Source organism: Mus caroli, chromosome 19 (assembly GCF_900094665.2).
Source record: "Mus caroli chromosome 19, CAROLI_EIJ_v1.1, whole genome shotgun sequence".
NCBI lineage: Eukaryota > Metazoa > Chordata > Mammalia > Rodentia > Muridae > Mus > Mus caroli.
In genome coordinates this window covers 44,287,962-44,307,211 of record NC_034588.1, presented here as the reverse complement: position 1 = coordinate 44,307,211, position 19,250 = coordinate 44,287,962, and the positions used below count along the sequence as shown (strand labels likewise).

At 40.4% G+C, this 19,250-nt stretch overlaps 1 protein-coding gene across 2 annotated transcripts in view; it reads right to left on the bottom strand.

Moving 5' to 3' along the window:
- Slk (STE20 like kinase) overlaps window positions 1–19,250 on the bottom strand; it is a 58,053-nt gene that overhangs the window by 11,407 nt on the left and 27,396 nt on the right. The window contains exons 7-13 of one of the 2 annotated variants that reach the window (XM_021151431.1): window positions 18,583–18,664; window positions 15,840–15,968; window positions 14,208–15,557; window positions 12,806–12,936; window positions 12,478–12,601; window positions 8,833–9,012; window positions 6,577–6,669 (exon numbers count right to left, since the gene is read on the bottom strand). In XM_021151431.1, coding sequence (XP_021007090.1) covers window positions 6,577–6,669; window positions 8,833–9,012; window positions 12,478–12,601; window positions 12,806–12,936; window positions 14,208–15,557; window positions 15,840–15,968; window positions 18,583–18,664 — 2,089 coding nt within the window. The remainder of the gene's footprint in view (window positions 1–6,576; window positions 6,670–8,832; window positions 9,013–12,477; window positions 12,602–12,805; window positions 12,937–14,207; window positions 15,558–15,839; window positions 15,969–18,582; window positions 18,665–19,250) is intronic. The other variant, XM_021151432.2, reaches the window with a different exon arrangement.

Sequence of the window (19,250 nt, the reverse complement as noted above, 5' to 3'; positions counted from 1 at the left end):
ATAACTGAGTGTCTGCTGCACTGTAGCATAACTGAGTGTCTGCTGCACTGTAGTATAACTGAGTGACTGCTGCACTGTAGTATAACTGAATGACTGCTGCACTGTAGCATAACTGAGTGTCTGCTGCACTGTAGTATAACTGAGTGCCTGCTGCACTGTAGTATAACTGAGTGTCTGCTGCACTGTAGCATAACTGAGTGACTGCTGCACTGTAGTATAACTGAGTGTCTGCTGCACTGTAGCATAACTAGAACAAGAGTAAGAAAGAAGCTCCTTTTATGAATGGAGGCAACAAAGAAACACAGGTTATCACAATCTTTGACCCTATTTTTCTAAGAAATGAAACAAGGAAGAAATCCCACAGCTGCACCAACAGAGGAGGGCAGAGCTTATCACCTATAACCTGTGTCTAAAGAGACTTAGTGAGAAACAGTGCACAGCAGCCGTAGGGGAGTAAGAGACACCTATGAACCTACACACAAAACTCTTAACAATAAAGGAATTCTACCAAAACATTTCAGACTCACTAATTCACTCAATAAATATTTATTGAATTTATGCTTTAAAAAAAAAGTAAGTATGGATCTATGCCCCTTTGGCAATAACAGAAGATGGTGTTTAATGCAAATGATACACAAATAAAAACTGGGTTTACATTTTACAATACTTAATCCATAATCCTATTCTCATGCATCCAGGAAACAATCAAGTCCCAACTCTATTTCAGAACTATTCTTTGGTACTTAGACAGAGTAGGACAAGAACTGGATCACTACCAGCCTGATCTAACGATCAGGCACACAGGCTGGCAAAGCTCCTCCAAGTGTTGGCCGATGGCACTGCCTCTGGAGTTGGTCATTTCAGGCTGTTGTGAGAGTGTCATGTGGAGTTGCAAATGTTACCGCATTTTCATCTGCGGCATCATGTATGTTTTATTATAAATCTAAACACACAATAGCAGAAAGACAGGTGAGTGAACTGTGTCTATAAAACACAGTTAGCTACTCGACCATAGCAACCTACGTAACTATCACAGCCTAAAAGCATCTATTTATGTAATCATCTAGATTAAAGTCTCTAGGTTTTATTGAAGAATTCTAAGATCTGCACGCCACCTATGAAGCAGTTAAAATAAACAACAAATCGACTCAAGCTCCCTCTTCTCCTAAAGCAATTATTTGCATTAAAATACTGTTTCTTTCATCCTCGATGCAAATGTCTACATGCAAACCTGCTCAGTAAACATTTGACCTGAAGGTACAGTGAGGAGTTTCTATTGGTTAAGATGCTATCATTGGGTTGCATAATAGATGTTTAAAAGATCTGCATCAACAGCTTAACTAGTGTATATGTCAACTTGACATTTAGACTCAGAAGTCAGATATCAAACCATAGACCCATGCAATAAACATGTGAAAGCAAAAAGGTAAGCACAGGCCATGCTACCAAGTGCATGTCAGCTGAGAGCAAAGGACATGCTCTAAGTCCATGTCAGCTTCTCTATGCAGTTCGTAGCCATGCTGCTGTACTCAAGATCTGGATTCCACAAGGTGGGAGCTCAGTTCAAAGAGACTTTCTTGAGGTACTTAGTACAGTGCTAGGTACAGGTTGACTCAGTACATGCCAGGTACAATCAATCAAAGCACACCAACCTATTGGTCCCAAGTGCCAATAATCCTGAATCATTAGTCCTTTATGGCAGTGCCACATTAAAAAGAATTTTTTTAGGTTTATTTACTTTACATATGTGTGTGTGTGTGTGTGTGTGTGTGTGTTGCCTGTAAGTACACACATGCACAGTGTGCATGCTTGATACCCATGGAGGTAGCTAGAGACATTTGGATCCTCTAGAACTGGAGCTACAGATGATTGTGAGCTGCCCTTTGGAGACTAGGCAACAGAGCCCGGAGGCTCTGAAAGAGCAGCAAGTGCTCTTAACTAGTAAGCCATCTCCCCAGCCCAAGTGGCAAACTTCTGAAGGCTCAAAACTAACCACAGGAAAACCAAAGCTGGAAACAAAGGGCTCACAAACTAAGGAAGGACTCCGAAATGAAGAGCAATGGTTAAGATGGCCATCCAGACGGGGCGGAACAGGTCCTGTGCTGCCTCAGAAGACAAAATAAGGACTAACAAGTCCAAGTCAAGGTAGGCAGGGCTAAAGTGCAGTGTGGGCGTGCTTCCTGACCGGAGGTAGCAAGCAATCAGGTTGACTCACAGCTGACTGAGCAAGCAGACAACACAGATCAGACACTAGGCAAATATTTTACATTTTTAAGAGCTAAACATTACTTGAAAAAGACCCTTAGACAGAAATTAATATACTTCTTTACTTCAAATAACTGTATTCAAATTTAGTATTATTGCCCATTCATTAAACTTATCAACTTCAAAATACATTTGTAGGGCAATTTGTAACTAGAAATTGCTCTTAGGAACAGGAACTAAGAGAAATTTCCCATTCTAAAACGTCTGCCTTTAAAACGCCTTTATGAGCTTAATCAGTGGAAGCCACAAGAACCAAAAACAAAAGAACCCAAACTTAGAAAGCCAAAGTCACTTCTAATAATGGCCTAATAAACTATAAAGTCAATGGCCTTTAAAAGTACAAGCTCAAGTTCCAATAAGTAATTTTATGTCAGTTAACCAATTGTAAGTATTAAAACTACAGCTTTGCATCTAAAAACTATCAGAAAAAGATTATGACAAATAAAACTATTTGTATGAAATTTAATCACTTACTCAACAAATTTACTCAGAAATGGTAATGATCAGAAAAGAAATTATAAATCATAATTTCTTGCTTTAAAAAGTATCTGCCAATTACTTTTTGAAATCTAATTTGAGAATGAGGAAAACAGAAACGGCTGAAATCAAGCTGTATTCTACCTGCTCCAGTTGTACATACCAAACATCGCAAACAAAAATTAACATGTTATATTAGCTAGCCTTTCCTAGGGCAACTGTGAGAAAGAATACAGTTTGGAATTTCAGACTTAATTTCAAACTACAGTAATAATAACAGTTTTACAATATTTATTATCATTGAGAATTTGAATGAATGGAGACAAGTTACACACAAGTAAAATCACTACTTTTACCATGGCTTTTCTGACCATATCCATAATTAGGACATCTAAATTATATACATAATCAAAGTGTCACTTCACACAAAGATAAAACTCTCATCACAGCATTCAATTTCTCACATGTGCAAAGTTGATAAAATTCTACCAGGAAGACACTTTCCTTTTCTTAAAAGCCACGACAATTTCTGTGGTGGGAAGGCAGAAAAACAGCCCTCCACTGCAGGTGCTCTGTGTCCAGCTCTGCTGCTGCTGTCACAGACCGTTTGTCTGCAGCAGATCACTAGTCTGTGCCCACATTCTGCATCTGGATAAAGGACACGAGGACCAGATGGGAACTCTCAGCATCACTGTTAACACAGAGTTTGTGCCAGACTACCATTACTGTTATTCCTGGCATCCACTCTTAGTGGTCTACATTTCAGTCAATGAAGTTAACAATGAAAGGCACATGTGAGTCAAAGAAAGCACAATAAGAGAAGGCACCTCCCACAGCACGCGGACTTACGTCCTGCATTTGGGCGTTGAACACTGCACAAGATGACAACTGAAAAGACTGAATCATGACCTGAGCAACACCCTGTGGATCAGAATACAATGCACCTCCCAGGTGAGAATACAGGTATCTGAATGGCTTTGTGTAAATGGACAGAATGTACAAATGTTGAGCTTTAGGCCTAGGCCAAATCAATTAACAGACCTACTACCCACCTATAGGATAAAAGATGAGAACTACATCAGTAGTTTCCAAACTCTAATGTGCTACTCATTTGTAAATCAGTAGTTTTCCTTTTTAAAAGTTCGTCCACATAGATGACTGACTGAAAGACAGAAAGATAAATGATAGAGATAGATACATAATTAATAGATAGATGATAGATAGGAGAGATAATAGATAAATGATACGTAGATGGTTGGTAGGTTGGTAGGTAGGTAGGTAGGTAGATAGGTAGATAGATAGATAGATAGATAGATAGATAGATAGATAGATAGATGCTTATAAATCAGGTTAAAAGTGGTGTTCTTAGGCTTACAAGCCACTTGAGTGGGTACAGCACCTGCTGAGGCTCCATATGACAACTCTTAACAAATGTTATCCTCTTAAAAAAAAAACACAAATTAAAGAAATAGGAAAGAAACAAAGGGAGGGAAGGAGAGAGGAAGAGAGAGAAGAAAAGGGGGAGAAGAAGGGTGTGACAAGGAACAGAAAAAATCTTTCTCTTTAGTCCACTGGGAGGCGGCCCTTGCCTTTGAGAAAACGCTCCTATGAGAAGTAAAAAACCTGTGGACTGGGTGTCAAATATGGACCAGCTCTGTGGCTGTACAGCCATGGCTTAAGAACTCTAAAAGTCTAAAACAGACTGCAAAATTACCAGGTTTTAATACATTTATCAAAGAAATAAATACATTTGAAATGCTGTATTCTAACCCCTTAAATTTACAGAAAGAATATACCAACTACTTTATCTTTCGTGGGAAAATATAAACCCGCTCCCTAAATTACATGAAGTCACTAAAATTAAAGTATAGAATTACTCAATTCACTCAACAATAAATTCTCAACTCTTACCACTGATATACTTATGGAACTAAAACCATCTGTTTTGTCCTTTTTAAGGCAAAACTATATTGCTCTTACTTATCTAGCTTGAAATCTAAACTAACCAGAAGTATATGTGTAGCCAGCATACACAAAAAACACCCAGTAATAAACACAAAAGCAGATGGTTAGCTAAGCACATGGACCAGGCAAGCCTGTGTGCTATGTGGAGATCCACTGTATAAACCTGGAGCTGAGGTTGTCTGGACAGGAATCATGGTTTTACCACTTGCCAGACATGTCAGTGCATGGGTCATCCTACCTCCCAGACATGTCAGTGCGTGGGTCATCCTACCTCCCAGACATGTCAGTGCGTGGGTCATCCTACCTCCCAGACATGTCAGNGTCAGTGCGTGGGTCATCCTACCTCCCAGACATGTCAGTGCGTGGGTCATCCTACCTCCCAGACATGTCAGTGCGTGGGTCATCCTACCTCCCAGGGCTTCTTCCTCACCTCTAAGACAGGGTGATGCTCACGTGAGACTGCAGCATCAGAAAAGTGTTAGGTACATGGCAAACCCTATGTCTGTCACCATTTCCTTCAACTAGTCATCCTGCTCCAGGACAAGAACAAGTGCCTCAATGGCTTATAGCTAGAAAAACAGTAGTTATATTCACCTGAGTTTATTAAAATTGTAAATTCTACAATCATAGTTCCCCTTTTTCCCACAGAATTAAAATATTATCAGCTCTGAAATGACAATAGGCAAACAGTAGTTTTAAAATATCTTTACTGCAAATGCACATGCACACACACACACACACACACACACACACACGAGTCACTCATACATTAGTACCAGTCTACGACATGGTTCCTAATGGATTTTTGTTACTTATGTATTTCTTTCTAGGGTCCTACAAAGTCCAAAAGTTTAAAAATCATTTGTTATCACATAAAACCACATTAAGACAATAATATATTGAGGTAACATGGAAATTCTGTTAAAATATTCATTTATTTGGTTAATTCATCCATCTTGTAAAAAGAAAAAATATGCTGTTTACGTAACTGTTAGATTCTAAACCAAAAATAAATATACTAAAAATGTTTTTAAAGTTGATTATGTTGTTGATCTTCTAAAAAGCAGCAATGTTTGATCTACCATTTAATAATAAAATTTACCATTTTATTCTAAATGATTTTCAAATAGTCATTCTTTTTCTTTTCTTTTTATTTAAAAAAAATTTATTTATTTTATGTTTGTAAGTACACTGCAGCTGTACAGATGATTGTGAGCCTTCATGTGGTTGTTGGGAATTGAATTTTAGGACCTCTGCTCACTCTGGTAGGCCCTGCTTGCTCTGGTCAACTCTGCTCCGGCTCAAAGATTTATTATTATACATAAGTATGATGTAGCTGACTTCAGACGTCATCAGAAGAAGGCGTCAGATCTCATTACGGGTGGCTGTGAGCTACTATGTGGTTGCTGGGAATTAAACTCAGGACCTTCAGAAAACCGGTCAGTGCTCTTACCCGCTGAGGCATCTCGCCTTCCCAGTCATTCTTTTTCTAAGCACAGGGTTATATATTACCCTCCACTTCTCTCCTAAAGGTCTTCTAGCAAGCAATGCAACCACTACTTAGACCCAAGCGCTTCCATCATGATAAAATCAGCAAACAGTAGGCATTACCCTAAGGCATTCATTTCTTTTATGTAATCAACTTTTACACATTTCAGTTACTTTCATATTAGCAATTTAAAGGTCACCAAGTATAAATTCGACATACTTAAAAAAAAAAAAAAAAAGATGCTGGGTATCAACAGCCGGGGGAAAGTTCAGCACTAAATAGAAATTACAGCTAAAATCTCCTCTTTCCCCCATGGTTTGCTAAGGCAGGAAGGAGAAAGGCTGCTTTCTGGTTTAGTGGCCTGCAGCTGCTGCTGTTACCTGAGCATGCTGGCTCTGCGCAAGCTCCTCTTTCCTGCGCTTCATGAGCTCCCTCCTCAGCTCTCTGGGGGCTTTCTCCACTTCATTCATAACCTACAGTACACAAGCATGCGGGCGGTGGGGAAATGACACTTCCTCCACAGAAAGCATGTGGTGTGAGCAGAAAGCTACAGATCAAGACTAGAGCTGTTACAGAGATTCCTCTCACCATGCATTAGCAGAAGCATTAGCTGGTGGGAAAGAGCAAAACTACAGAGCATGCTTAATCTCGGTACAGAAAGAGGCAGGACAGCACACTTGCTTGACTGTGCCCTCGTGTATTCATCAGAGAAGAAGCGCTCACAGCACTATGGCTGAGAGAACAGCGATAGACTCAGAAATTACAGACGTACCTATCCAGATGTTTAGGACTAAGCACATGGAAAGCTAATGTCATTTATAAAGTGCAAACTTTACCACTGACTTGACAATACCAAAGGCAGAGTTCTAAATGATCCACTTCATGACAACGGTAGGAAAGGGAAGAAGCAAGTGGGCTTCAAATCAGTGGACATTAAGATTTTTCCTTAAGATATACCATTTCATACATGGTATGACAAAATGCATATAGCTGACTACTTTTTGTACATTCTCTTTGGTGAAAACTGAAGCCAAGCTGGTCAGCTTTAAAAGCAGTAACAAGGAATCTTAAAGTTTAGTAATCTATGATTTGTTACACTAAACGAAATATATTTTAAAATGAAGCATTTTTTTTAATTCCTTCTTTTTTTCAAAAGCCTAAATGTGAATTTCACCCACCAAAAGCTCTATAGTCCAGCTCTGAAAAACAAGCATGTATTTACAAGTCAAAGCACCAAAAGAGCCCAGATTCCAAATCACCACATGCCACTGGCACCCAAGAAAGAGACTGATTTTGATTTAACAGTGTCCATAAAGTTCCCAACAGTAATTCTTCATGAAACCAAATCACCAATCAAAGCAAAAGTCTCCCAAATTGCAAGAAGTTTAGCAATAAGGTAAAAATACACAATAAGATTATTCAGTATAAACACAACACCATCCCATAACTAGTTAACATGAAAATTCAAAATAATAACAGTAACTACAGACTTAGTCATCTAGAATTAAATCTTTTAATGTGATACAAAGATTAGCCTCTCAACAAATAACCCAGGATTTTTTTGTCAATTAACAAAGATTTTTATCAATGTATATGAAGCAACTCTGTATAAAACAGAACAACAATAAAGCCAGCCTTTTAGAAATGCTGACTACCACAAATAGAGCTGCAGGCAACCAACACCTGACCTGAGGAAGCATCGAGCCTTGCTGTGCTGTTAACGCTCAGCTCCACCTCACAGCTCAGCTCCACCTCACATATCCTTAAGAGTTAGCAACACACTGTCCAGTTTTCTTCTTAATCAAATGCTAAAGTCAGAGGCTAAAATCTTAGTAACTGCAACATGTAACAGAAGTAAAAATGCATTTCCTAGTTTGGTTATTTCCTTCCAACCCTAACAGAACTGATCATAGTCATTCTCCCCTGGGGTATTTATATCCTAAGAATGGAAATCCTTCACCTGCACTGAAGATGTAAAACAAATCATAAAATTATTTCTAAAAATTGCTTGGCTGTATTTTATTTTAATCTAGGAACAAACGGACAATACATGGAAAACCTCTTCACTAGCTTATGATAATCAGCTACACAACATGGAAGTAGCTCTGGAAAGTCAAACCTTTTGATAATTACATAACTTTTTTCCCAAAGGTATAATAAGAGATGCTATTTTGAATATCAAGCTATTCAGTTTTTGCTTGGAAAAATGTCTTTTAAAAAAAAATCAATAAACCTAATGGAGAAAAATTCAAATGTCGAGTAAATTGTACATAATTCTGGCTGCTACTAGTAAATACCAGAGGTTAAGTTCTCTTGAAAACGTATTTCTAAAGAAGGCCCTAAATATTGCATTAATAAGAGGGGATGGCAGAATGCAATACAGCTTGGACTGTATTTGAAGACTTAGTTCAAAGTTAAGTGAGACAGGCACTGAAACCTCTTTTATTCCCGTTTTCTTGGCAGCAAAATGAAGATAATATCTGACTTCACTAACTGCCAGCCTATCATTGTTTGGAAGACAGAACAAAGGAACAAATAAATGAGCACTATCCTGTCCCCCCATTATTCCTAATTCCTTAGTCTGCGATTTGCATTTTAAAAGCGGCTGTGGTGGTTACCAGCAGTGGCTCACTTACCTCCTTCTTGCGGTTTCTCAGCATATTCTGGAACTTGGACAGCTCCTTCTCCTGCTCTCCTTTGATGCGCTTGGCTTCGTCTCTCAGGCGATTAGTGTGCTCTTGTTCTAGCCGTTCAATTGTCTGTTTCTGCTGCTTCTCTAAATTCTCAATTTCTTGGTCATATTGTCGCTTCTTACTCTGTAAAACAATGCAATCTATTCAAGCATTGTACAATTTTGAATATAGAAATACTTATTATAAAGGAAGGAAGGAAGGAAGGGAGGGAGGGAGTAAGGGGGGAGCGAGGGATAAAGGGAGGGAGGGAGGGAGGGAGGGTGGGAGGGAGGGAGGAAGGTAGGTAGGTAGTTGAAGCCAGGCACGGTAGCACATGCCTGCAATGCTAGCACTTGAAAATTGGCGGCAGGAATGAGCACTATATACTGAGACACTATCTCACAAAATAAAGACAAAACAAAAGCCCTCAAAAATAAAAGAAACTGAAAAACAGAACATTTTTCAAAAATCTATACAGGAAAAAGACATAAATTTTAAAATTAAAAAATTAAAATTATGGAAAATGGACCACAAAAGCATTGGGTGAGAATATCTCTAATTAATTTCTCAGGACCCAGTTGTGATGATCAAACACAAAATTAACAATGCCACATACCACACGCCACAGTCCTCAACAGTTATTACAAGACTGCAAAGCATTGTAATCTAAACATCAATATTCTTCTTCTCACACACATTAGACTAGATGTTCAACCTACGGTTCCTAAGATTTCGTACCACGCTCCTAAATTCCCTTCCCAACTGAGAACTAAGAACTGACACAGTGCGTCACAGCCGTGGGGACGAGGCCACGAAGGCCTAACTGTACAAGCCAGCGAAGAAAGGAAATTTTGAAAAATCAAAACAAGTTTTGGTTTTTTAAACTCAGCTCGAGCTAGATTACCTTAAAACTTTAGAATCCAAAAAACTTGCACAGTGTCTCGATGATAAAGGTGTCAGAAAGGGTTTTCTGAGGAGAACTGCAGTTGCCCAAGAATGAAGGCCAACAACTGATACAAGGAGGACTTCACAAAACTAAAAAGCTTCTGAACAGCTGAAGAAACAGACAGTCAGCTGCCCAGGGGCGCACAGAACAGGAGGGGACACCTCTGCCAGTCTGACTCTGACAGAGGACTGATATCCAGCACACACAACTCAAAAGCAACAAGCAAAACCACCAACAACCCATTCACAACTGAGGCCTGAGGCCTAAACACAGACTTCTGTCTGTGTCAATAAATATTCACTGTCCCTAGCGATTGGAGAATTACAAATCAAAATAATCCTTGAGATTTTTACCATAGCCCAGTCAGAATGGCAAAGAACAATGGACTAAGTGACAGCAGATGCTGGAGGGGATGTGGGGAAAGGGAACGGTCACTCACTGTGGGTGGGACTGCAAACGGCTGCAGCTCCTATGGAAACTAGTGTGGAGAATCCTCAAAAAGCTAAACTCCATCTCTCAGGGGACTAAGCTAGACCACTCTTTGGCGTATGCTCAAAGGGCTTGGCAGATCCTTGCTACTACCTGACAGAGCCTACCACAGATATTAACTCAGCCATGCTCACTGCTGCTCTGCTCACGACAGCTAGGAAATGGAATCATCCCAAATGTCCTTCAACTGAGGAATGAATCCTGAAAATGTGATGCAGACACACTATGGAATATTATGCAGCAGTTAAGAAAAATGAAACCATGGAATCTGCAGGCAAATGGATAGAAATACAAAGGATTATACTGAGTGAGTTAAGCCAGTCCCGGAAAGACAAATATCATATATTCTCTTTCATGATAGCTCTTAATTCAAATCTTTATATTTGACTCTCTAACCTGGAGCAGCCACAGAAACCAGGAAAGTAGCAAAGGAGACTTGGGAGGGGGAGATGCAACAGAGAAGAGAACAGTAGGGTAGTGGGGTAAATGTAATTTGAAGAGGAAATGGGAGAAATGGGGCAGTGGTGGGAGTGGGAAGTGGGACAAAGGTCAATATGTAAGAAGGAGAGTATAGTAAGAACATCTGAAAAAGTCATAAGGAATCTTTATTACCTACTTACCTAAAATTAGACATATATCTAAGTCAGTGTGTGTGTGTGTGTGTGTGTGTGTGTGTGTGTGTGTGATCTAAATACAATTTTCCCACCTGGGCTGACAATGCCCCCCCCCCACAGACTATCTCACAAACCCCACCGCCAGGCATTAGAAGCTCTCTTATGAGCTGTTGGTCAGGGGAGTCCAAGAAACTCTGAAAATGCTACAGATGATTGCTGTTGCCTTTGGTTGCCTCCTAGAGGTTGAAGTCCCTGTTGCTGAAGACACCATGCATTTCATACACAAGACTGAGAAGACCCACACTGAATCAAACCTGAAAGGCTCCTCCCAAAGGGAGCGGCTTTCTTTCATGGCACCAGAAAACTCCATGCAAGCTTCGCGTCCTAGCCAGCTACGATACTTATGCACTACAACAACCAGCACGGCATGATAACCATATTGGCACTCATACCTTGGTGGTAACCAACATCTCTATAATTGGATTCAACAAGAAGGAAATCATGTGTCGCATGAAAGCTAGCCAACTAACTAGTCATAGATTTTGGGGGAGGACCTACAACCATCGCTTTACAAAACCAGCCTAATTCCTGATTGCATTTTAATATTTATCTTTATACCTACAGATAACGGTAGCTTTCACTCCTCAGCAGCAACAAACAAACAAAATGTCTTTGAAACAAATAGAAATCATTACAGAAAACGACAACAAACTAAAATGCAGAGAACAAGTGATCATCTGGTGCCATCCCCACCTGACCATCCACACACAACTCCTGCACTCAAGGCTCAGGGAACTCTAGGAAAAGGGGGAAAGACCGTAAGAGCCAGAGGAACAGGATATCTGCTGTGAGACTGAGTCTCCCAGAAATGTCAGGAACACTACACCCATGAACAGAGAACTACAGTCAACTGAGGAAGGCTGAGAGTGGAAGAAATGGCCTTCCCCAGGGATAAACCCTCCACCTGATTATGTGATACCAAGTGGTCAGCCTGAAATCATGTTAACATATAAGCAACATTATACAAACTGGGCATGTTGTATTTGTATATTTAGGAATAGACATAAGCTGGAATTAAAGAAAAAGAGGTCTGAGACCATGAATTTAAAAGGTGAGGAGAGTGTAAGGGAGGAGTTGGAGAGAGGAAAGGAAAAGGGGAAATTATATAATATTTAATTTCAAAATAGTTAAAAAAAAAAACAAACAAACCACAAAATCCTAAGACTCTAAGCTGAAAGATGGAGCCTGGAGTCACGCAGTAACAGGGATCTAAAAGCTGGGTAAACAAGCTGCCGGTCTCCTGGTACTAATTTGTCACGACAGATTTCACATGAAACTTGATTTACTATAAATCAGTGAGAAGGCAGGGACTGCAGATCCCTTTCAAGAAGGTTTTTTGTTTTTTTTTCCCTAAAAATAACTCAGAAAACAGAGGCCTGGGCAATGACAAAAGCAGGACAATCTCCTCCTCAGAGATGAGTGTCTGCAGCTACTCTAGGCGTGTCTCAAATACACCAGGTCTCGTTCCCTGCCATCACGGCACAGACGCCAAGGCCTCACCAGCATCTCCTGCTCAAAGCGTCTGAAGATCTGCTCCCGCTGCTGCTGCAGTTTCCCATTGAGCTGCTGCTGGGCTCGCTGCTCCTCCTTCTGAAGAAGCCTTAGCTCCCGAAGTTCCTGGCGCCTGACAAAGTGTGACGGAAAGAAGCAAGTTACACTTTGGAGTAATACTTCAAATAAAAGCTTTAACTGGAGGATTTTAAACCAAAAACAAATTTTCAAATAATCTAAAATTAACCAAGAATTTACTGGTTTGTGTATTCTTCAGTTTCCAGAAACAACACAGAGGTTAAAACTCATGTTAATGATCTCCTGTTTCTCTACTTGCCTTAGAAAGCGCAGCTCCTCCGTTTTGGAGTCGCTGTCTGTGACTATCTTCGATGTTGTCACACTCACTTCTACACCATCGACAATAAACTTGCGTGTTTTCTTCAATGTTTTCTTCTGTCTTCTTGTCTCCTGAATGAGATTTCATTTTGGGTTAGGTTTTGTGTAAATATCACCCATGAAAGATATTTTCCTCTTTAAAATGAAAATGTCTCGCCAGCTATGAGTTGCACATATAAAGCAGTAGGAATATCTGTACAACAGTTCTACCATCTTATTCCTAAATTGAGAGCTCACATTCAACTTTGCAGATGAAAGAGAAAACAACTTAAAGTCAGAGTGGGCCTTCTGGTCATTGCAGGACTGTTGGACACATTAACCTCTTCATCTTTCACTGAGTGGCTCTCACCCCTACAGGGAGACAATTACTTTGTTTACTGGGGTGGGGGTGACGAGAGCCAAGCCCAGCACTCAGGAGTTTGAGGAGAGGTTGGGAGGCTCCATACAAGACTCTGGAAAGAGACAAGAAGCATAGGGAGGGAATGAAAGAAAAAAACTGTGAAAGGAGAAGGGGAAGAGAAAGGGAAAGGGAATGGAGGGGAAAGGAGGGAACTGAAAGAGGAAAGAGAGAGAAAAGGAGTCCCAAAACAGGAAGTGGAGAAAAGGCACGAAACTGAAATTGTGTCAAAATTCAGGTTTGCCTTGGGCACCTTCCAGCCACATCTCACTTCTCCATCCTCCAGATCTAGGACCTCACTCACGTTCCCCTCCAAATCTGACTGTGGCAGCAGCAACAGCCCCGCATTCCTCTATCACAGACACGCTTTAAATGTACGTGTGCGCGCACACGCACACACACACAACCTTCCTTCACCTATAAATGTTGCATTTCTCCAGCTTCTACAGTAAGGGATATACAATTAGCATCCCTTAGTGCCCACAGAAGTAGTTCCAGCGGAAGAGAGCCGGCTCCCCTAAGTTATCCCCTGGCCTCGAGATGCTCTTTATGGCACATGTGCACACACATCCATAAACATTCAAAGTAATAAATACAATGCATTAAAAAAATACTCTCTTTTGCTACATATCCTGACCCTCTGGAGCCTTACTAAACTTGCTAAAATTGTACTCAGACATGTGCAAGAGAAACTAAATGAAAACAAGAAACTGTCTTGTCCTGTTTATGTTATTTGCAAAAATGAATAGGCTCTACCAAAAAATCTGAAGGTTATTCCCAGAATATTTCTCTCCAATTCTTTTTGATTGCCTTATGACCCCAAAAGAATTAATAGGGTTAATATTACATTGATATAATAGTGTTTTAAGGTAGCAATGAACTAGAAATTCAAATAACAAAGCCAAAATAACAAAGCAAGACTAAACAAGGCCCCAGACACACTCACCTGCAGAGACACTGAGCCGCTGTCCTTAGTTTTGCTTAGGAAGCTAGAGATGGACAAGTTCAGGTCACCGCTGCTGTTCTCCACAGTGGACCCAGTCCCTGAGTCAGTGTCATTTCCCTTTTCATTTTCAGGCTCTGGTGGCAGTATGGTTTCAGGTTTTGGCAAAGCACCCATTTCTTCTTTATTTTCTGTGGTTTCAGAGTTAATATTAATACTGGGTATTAAGACAGGGCGAGGCTCGCTGGGCTGCGATGCTGCAGGAGCTTGGGACTCTGCTTTAACCGGCACTTTCTTTGCATTTTCTTTTCTCTCCAAATCTTCTTCAGTAGCAGCTGCCTCACCTTCACTCCTGAGAGCCTGTTCCTCAGCACCAGTAACTACAAGTCTCTCTAGCTCCTCAATGCTACTGGACTCGCTGACCTGCTCAACTTCATCTGTCTCTGGTTGCTCCAGGGTTGCCCCTGTGGTCTCTGACGTGCTGGTTAACTGTCCCTCAGCTTCACACACTGCAGACTGCTGCTCTGGCTGTTTATCCTCGACTCTCTCTCCACCAGGAGGCTCTTCCTCAGCCCCACCGGCCTCAGGGCCCTCTGTGGGCTTCTCTGCTAGTGTCGGGGTAGGCGCCAGGGCTTGGTCCCCATCCCCACTCTGTGCTGCCTTACTGTGCTCAGCAGCCTTCTGAGCATCATCTAGAGCCTCGTCTGTCCCCACCTCACTGCTTCTATCACTACTTACAACCTTTTGAGTTGTATCATCTTTTCCCAATTTCTCTTGGGTCTCTTCCTTTGTAAACCCAACTTCATTGTCAACTGCCTGAAAATCTGCTTCTTTCTCTCCAGTCTCTTGAGAAACCATGCCCACTGTTTGAATATGTGTGTCATTAATCTCTTCAGATTGTGTAAGTTTACTCTCAAGTATCTCTTGGGTTTCTTTATTTCTGTCTTCCTCTGGTTTCAGACAAGCAGTGTTCGTTTCTAAAGTTACTCTATTATTCTCATTTCCTTCACTGACTGAATTAACATCCACAGTTTGCTGGTCTTGTGTATCTGGCAGATCTTCCAGCTTGGGTCTTTTCTTCTCTCTCTCATTCTCATGGATTCCTACTGTTTGGTCATTTAGTTCAGCCCCAGTTTCTAAGTTCACATCACTTGCATGCTCATTCACAGCCTTCTCAGGTCCGTCAGTCATAGGTTTCTCATTAAGAATTTTGTTGCTAAATTTATCCTCAGAAGTACTTTGTTCTGTTCTTTCTGACACAGATTCCAAAATACAAGCATTTTGTGAAAGTTTATCTTCTTCAGAGCTGGCAATGCTGAGGTCAGAGGAGGCACGTTTATTTGCAGGTATTGGCTACAAAAGATTTTATACATCATTAGTACGAAAATGTTGAGCTCAAGACAGTCATCCAAATAATGGCTTTATATATCTATACTCAGAAGATATTTTTAATAGCTATGTTCTATAAAACTTGAGGTTATAAAAATAACTTTGAAAAGTAACCATCTTCAATAATGAACATGATGAAAACAGGTGACATAGGAAACCTTGTTCCTAGCGTCACTTCTAACTGAAGGTTCTGCTCTGCACCCTCAGATCCATGTGCAACCACATCTCACTCCTAATGACACTGACCAGAGCATTCTCTGCTTCCTCCTCCTCATCTTCTTCCTTGCCATCTTCAACTTCTTCTGTTACTTCAGCCTTTGCCTCAGCAATCAACTCTCGGACTGGTTTGTTGGAATCAACGGTAACAAAGGGATGCTGTTGATTGTTTTAAAAAAAAGCATGCTCAATGATAACTGAAATGCTTATAAATTTTAAATATATAAAAAGATCCTTCTGTGTCAAAAACTATGAAATATGGATATAAAAAAACATACATAACTTCAAACATTATACCTGGAACAAAAATGAAGAAGACAGGAGTGAGCAAAAATTAAAGATTACCTGAGCTGGATTTTATTTTGTTTTGTATAATTGAGTTTTTATTTTTTAAAAACACTATTATTTATTTAGTGTGTGTGTACATGAGGGGGTCAGATTTCAAGAGTCAGTTTTCTGTACCATGTGGTCCTGGAGATCAAACTCAGTTTGCCAGGCTTGGTTGCAGGTACCTGTACTGAGTCGTCTTGCAGACCTCTGTTTTATTTTGTTTCTATAATTTGAAGGAATTTTATCAATAATTAAAACAACTTGTTATGACTGAATAGAAGATACATTTGGTTTTTCTATGTTTGAAAGTGTCATTAACAATGTTTTTAAGATTTATTTATCTTATGTATGGGAGTACACCATAGCTGTCTTCAGACACACCAGAAGAGGGCATCAGATCTCATTACAGGTGGTTTTGAGTCACCATGTGGCTGCTGGGAATTCAACTCCAGACCTCTGGAGGAGCAGTCAGTACTCCTAACCTCTGAGCCATCTCTCCAGCCCATCGTTACAATCTTTAAGACTTAAAGCCAGTGTTAAGTTTAGGCATCATTTCCTTACAAGTAACTACAAGAGGCCAGTGGGATGGCTCTGTGGGCTAACGTGCTGGCTGCCAAACTAGCAACAATGCTGAGTTCAAGCATCAGCATAAACCGGAAGGATAAGAACTCCTGAAAGTCACTCCGTGACCACCACTGTGGCGTGGAAAAGCAAACACACAGCACTCCCATGTACACTACCCAGATTTTTTACATTAGTATCTACATAAATCCTGTCAAAATATTAATAAAAATGTTACAAAACCCTTTACATTTCTGTTAAAAGTATCTACCAATGCCTGTTTGCTTCTTTAAATGATGCTAACATCACAGTCAAGGACGTTTCCCTCATCTCTGTGCTCTCAGATCCTAACCGTGTCTGTGTGGTGGCCACTCTTAGTTGTTAACGTCTGCAATTAGCTAAAATTCAAGCTGTGGGGTATACTTGTGAGGACTTTTTCTTGATCGAACCATTTGTAATGGGATCTACCCTAAATTCCACCTTCTGCAGCAGAAGATCCACCTTAAATCTGCGGCACACTTCCTACTGCCAGCCTATTTAAAGGACAGGGTAGAAGGAAGCTTTTCTTTACTCTTTGCCTGCTCCCTCTCACTCTCCTTGGCAAATCCATTCCTTCCCTGGCCTTAGAGCCTACGTCTCTGGAATTCATTCCACCACACACTGAAGAGCAGCTGAGACACCAGCCTTATAAACTGAACAACTACTGGATTCTTAAACTTTCCAAAGAGAGACGACAGCCTTTGTTGAAATAGTCATTCTATAACCTGTAACTCACTGTAGTAAAACCTGTTTGCATATATAGAGGTTAATTCTATCGAGTCTGCTCTCTATCGGTTCTGTTTCTCTAGGGAGCCCCAACTAATACAGTCTGCTATAGGTTAAGATCTTCAAATACAGGAGCAATGAAATACTGGGAAGTGTGTTTAGGGACATAGAGATATACTTTTTAAAACAGAGCAAGTCAATTTTCCCTATCCCCTATCACCATAAACAGCTCAGCTTAATACACTACCACACTGGCATTACACAACATACACCCTTACAGCAACTGCCCTAGGATTTGGTATTATCTCTAATATTATGAGATAATATAGTGACACACTTTTATTTCAAATATAAGGAACAGGCCCTACTTTAAAATAAAATCAAGTTTATCTAACCATCTTCCATTTGTGCGAGTGTGTGTGTGTGTGCATGCATGTTCACTCATGTGCAGTACACATGTGCATGCAGAGGCCAGGACAACCTCAGGTGTCATTCTTCCTCCAGTACCATTCACCGTTTTTTTTTTTTTGTTTTTTTTTTTGAGACAGATCTCTCACTGACCTGGGACTTGCCAATTTGGTTTACCCTGGATGGCCAACATACCCAGGAATGGCCCTACCTCTGCTTCCTCAGCACTGGGATCAAAAGCAGGTACTACCACACCTGGCTTTTTAACATGGATTCTGGGGACCTGTACTATTACAGGTCTCCACATCTGGTCAGCAAGCACATTACTAAATAAGCCATCTCCTCAGCCTCACATCCCTTTTTAAAGTCAACACTACTAACTGTACCCTCAACTCTTGAAATAAGAGGAAAAAGTAAAAAGATTCCTGAGCTCATAGCCTCTGCATACAAGGTACTAGCTTTCAGTCATTAGAGACAGCATACAAATAGCTATTACAATAAAAAAGAACATAATTACACAGGAGAGACAATTTATACACTAAATGCCTGCTAATGACAACACGTGCTCCTAAGCAATGTAAACAGCGACATAATGGCTTTCCACAGACACAGCAAGTGGAAAGGAGGAAGAGTGAACAGATCTGAGAGTGCATTCGTTCAAAGACACCGTTAAACAATCTGCCTGGTTATCACAATGTCCTCACTTCACCTGCAACAGCTGAGATGTGGTCCACCGCGCATCCACATTCTTTTCCAAGCATTTCCTTAGAAAGTCCTTAAAATTTGAAGACCTGCAGAATAAAATGTATCTTATTTTACTTCCTTGTTATTAATTTAAAAAAAAAATCAAACAAAATTCCTTAATAAATTATGTTTAGTTTCATTATCTTTAGTATAGATTACTATTAATTGAATAAGGTAAGAAGACTAATAAGACTTTATGAAACAGAGTCTGTACATATGTTAGGCATACATGCGACAGGGCACACAGATGATCACTGAGATGCAGCTGTATCTTCACAAGTTACCGAAATGCAACAAAAACTGTTACACTAAGTTCCAAAATACATATCAACTGTAAATGGGCTCCACTGTTTACAGAACAGAAAATGTCTTCCACACGGAACCCTGTCAGTTATTATAATGGTTCTCCTAAGCCCTAAGTCTTTCTCAGGTGTTTTAATTTAATTTGTGTATAGATGTGAGCACCTGCATTCCATATACCAAGGGCGTGCCCTAGTACTTAGAGGCCAGAAGAGGGCATCAAATCCCCTGGAATCTGAATTATAGCCAGCTGTGGCTACCAAGTGAGTGCTGAGACTGAACCCAGACCCCCTTCAAGAGTAGCCAGTGCTACTTAATGGCTGAGCAATCTCC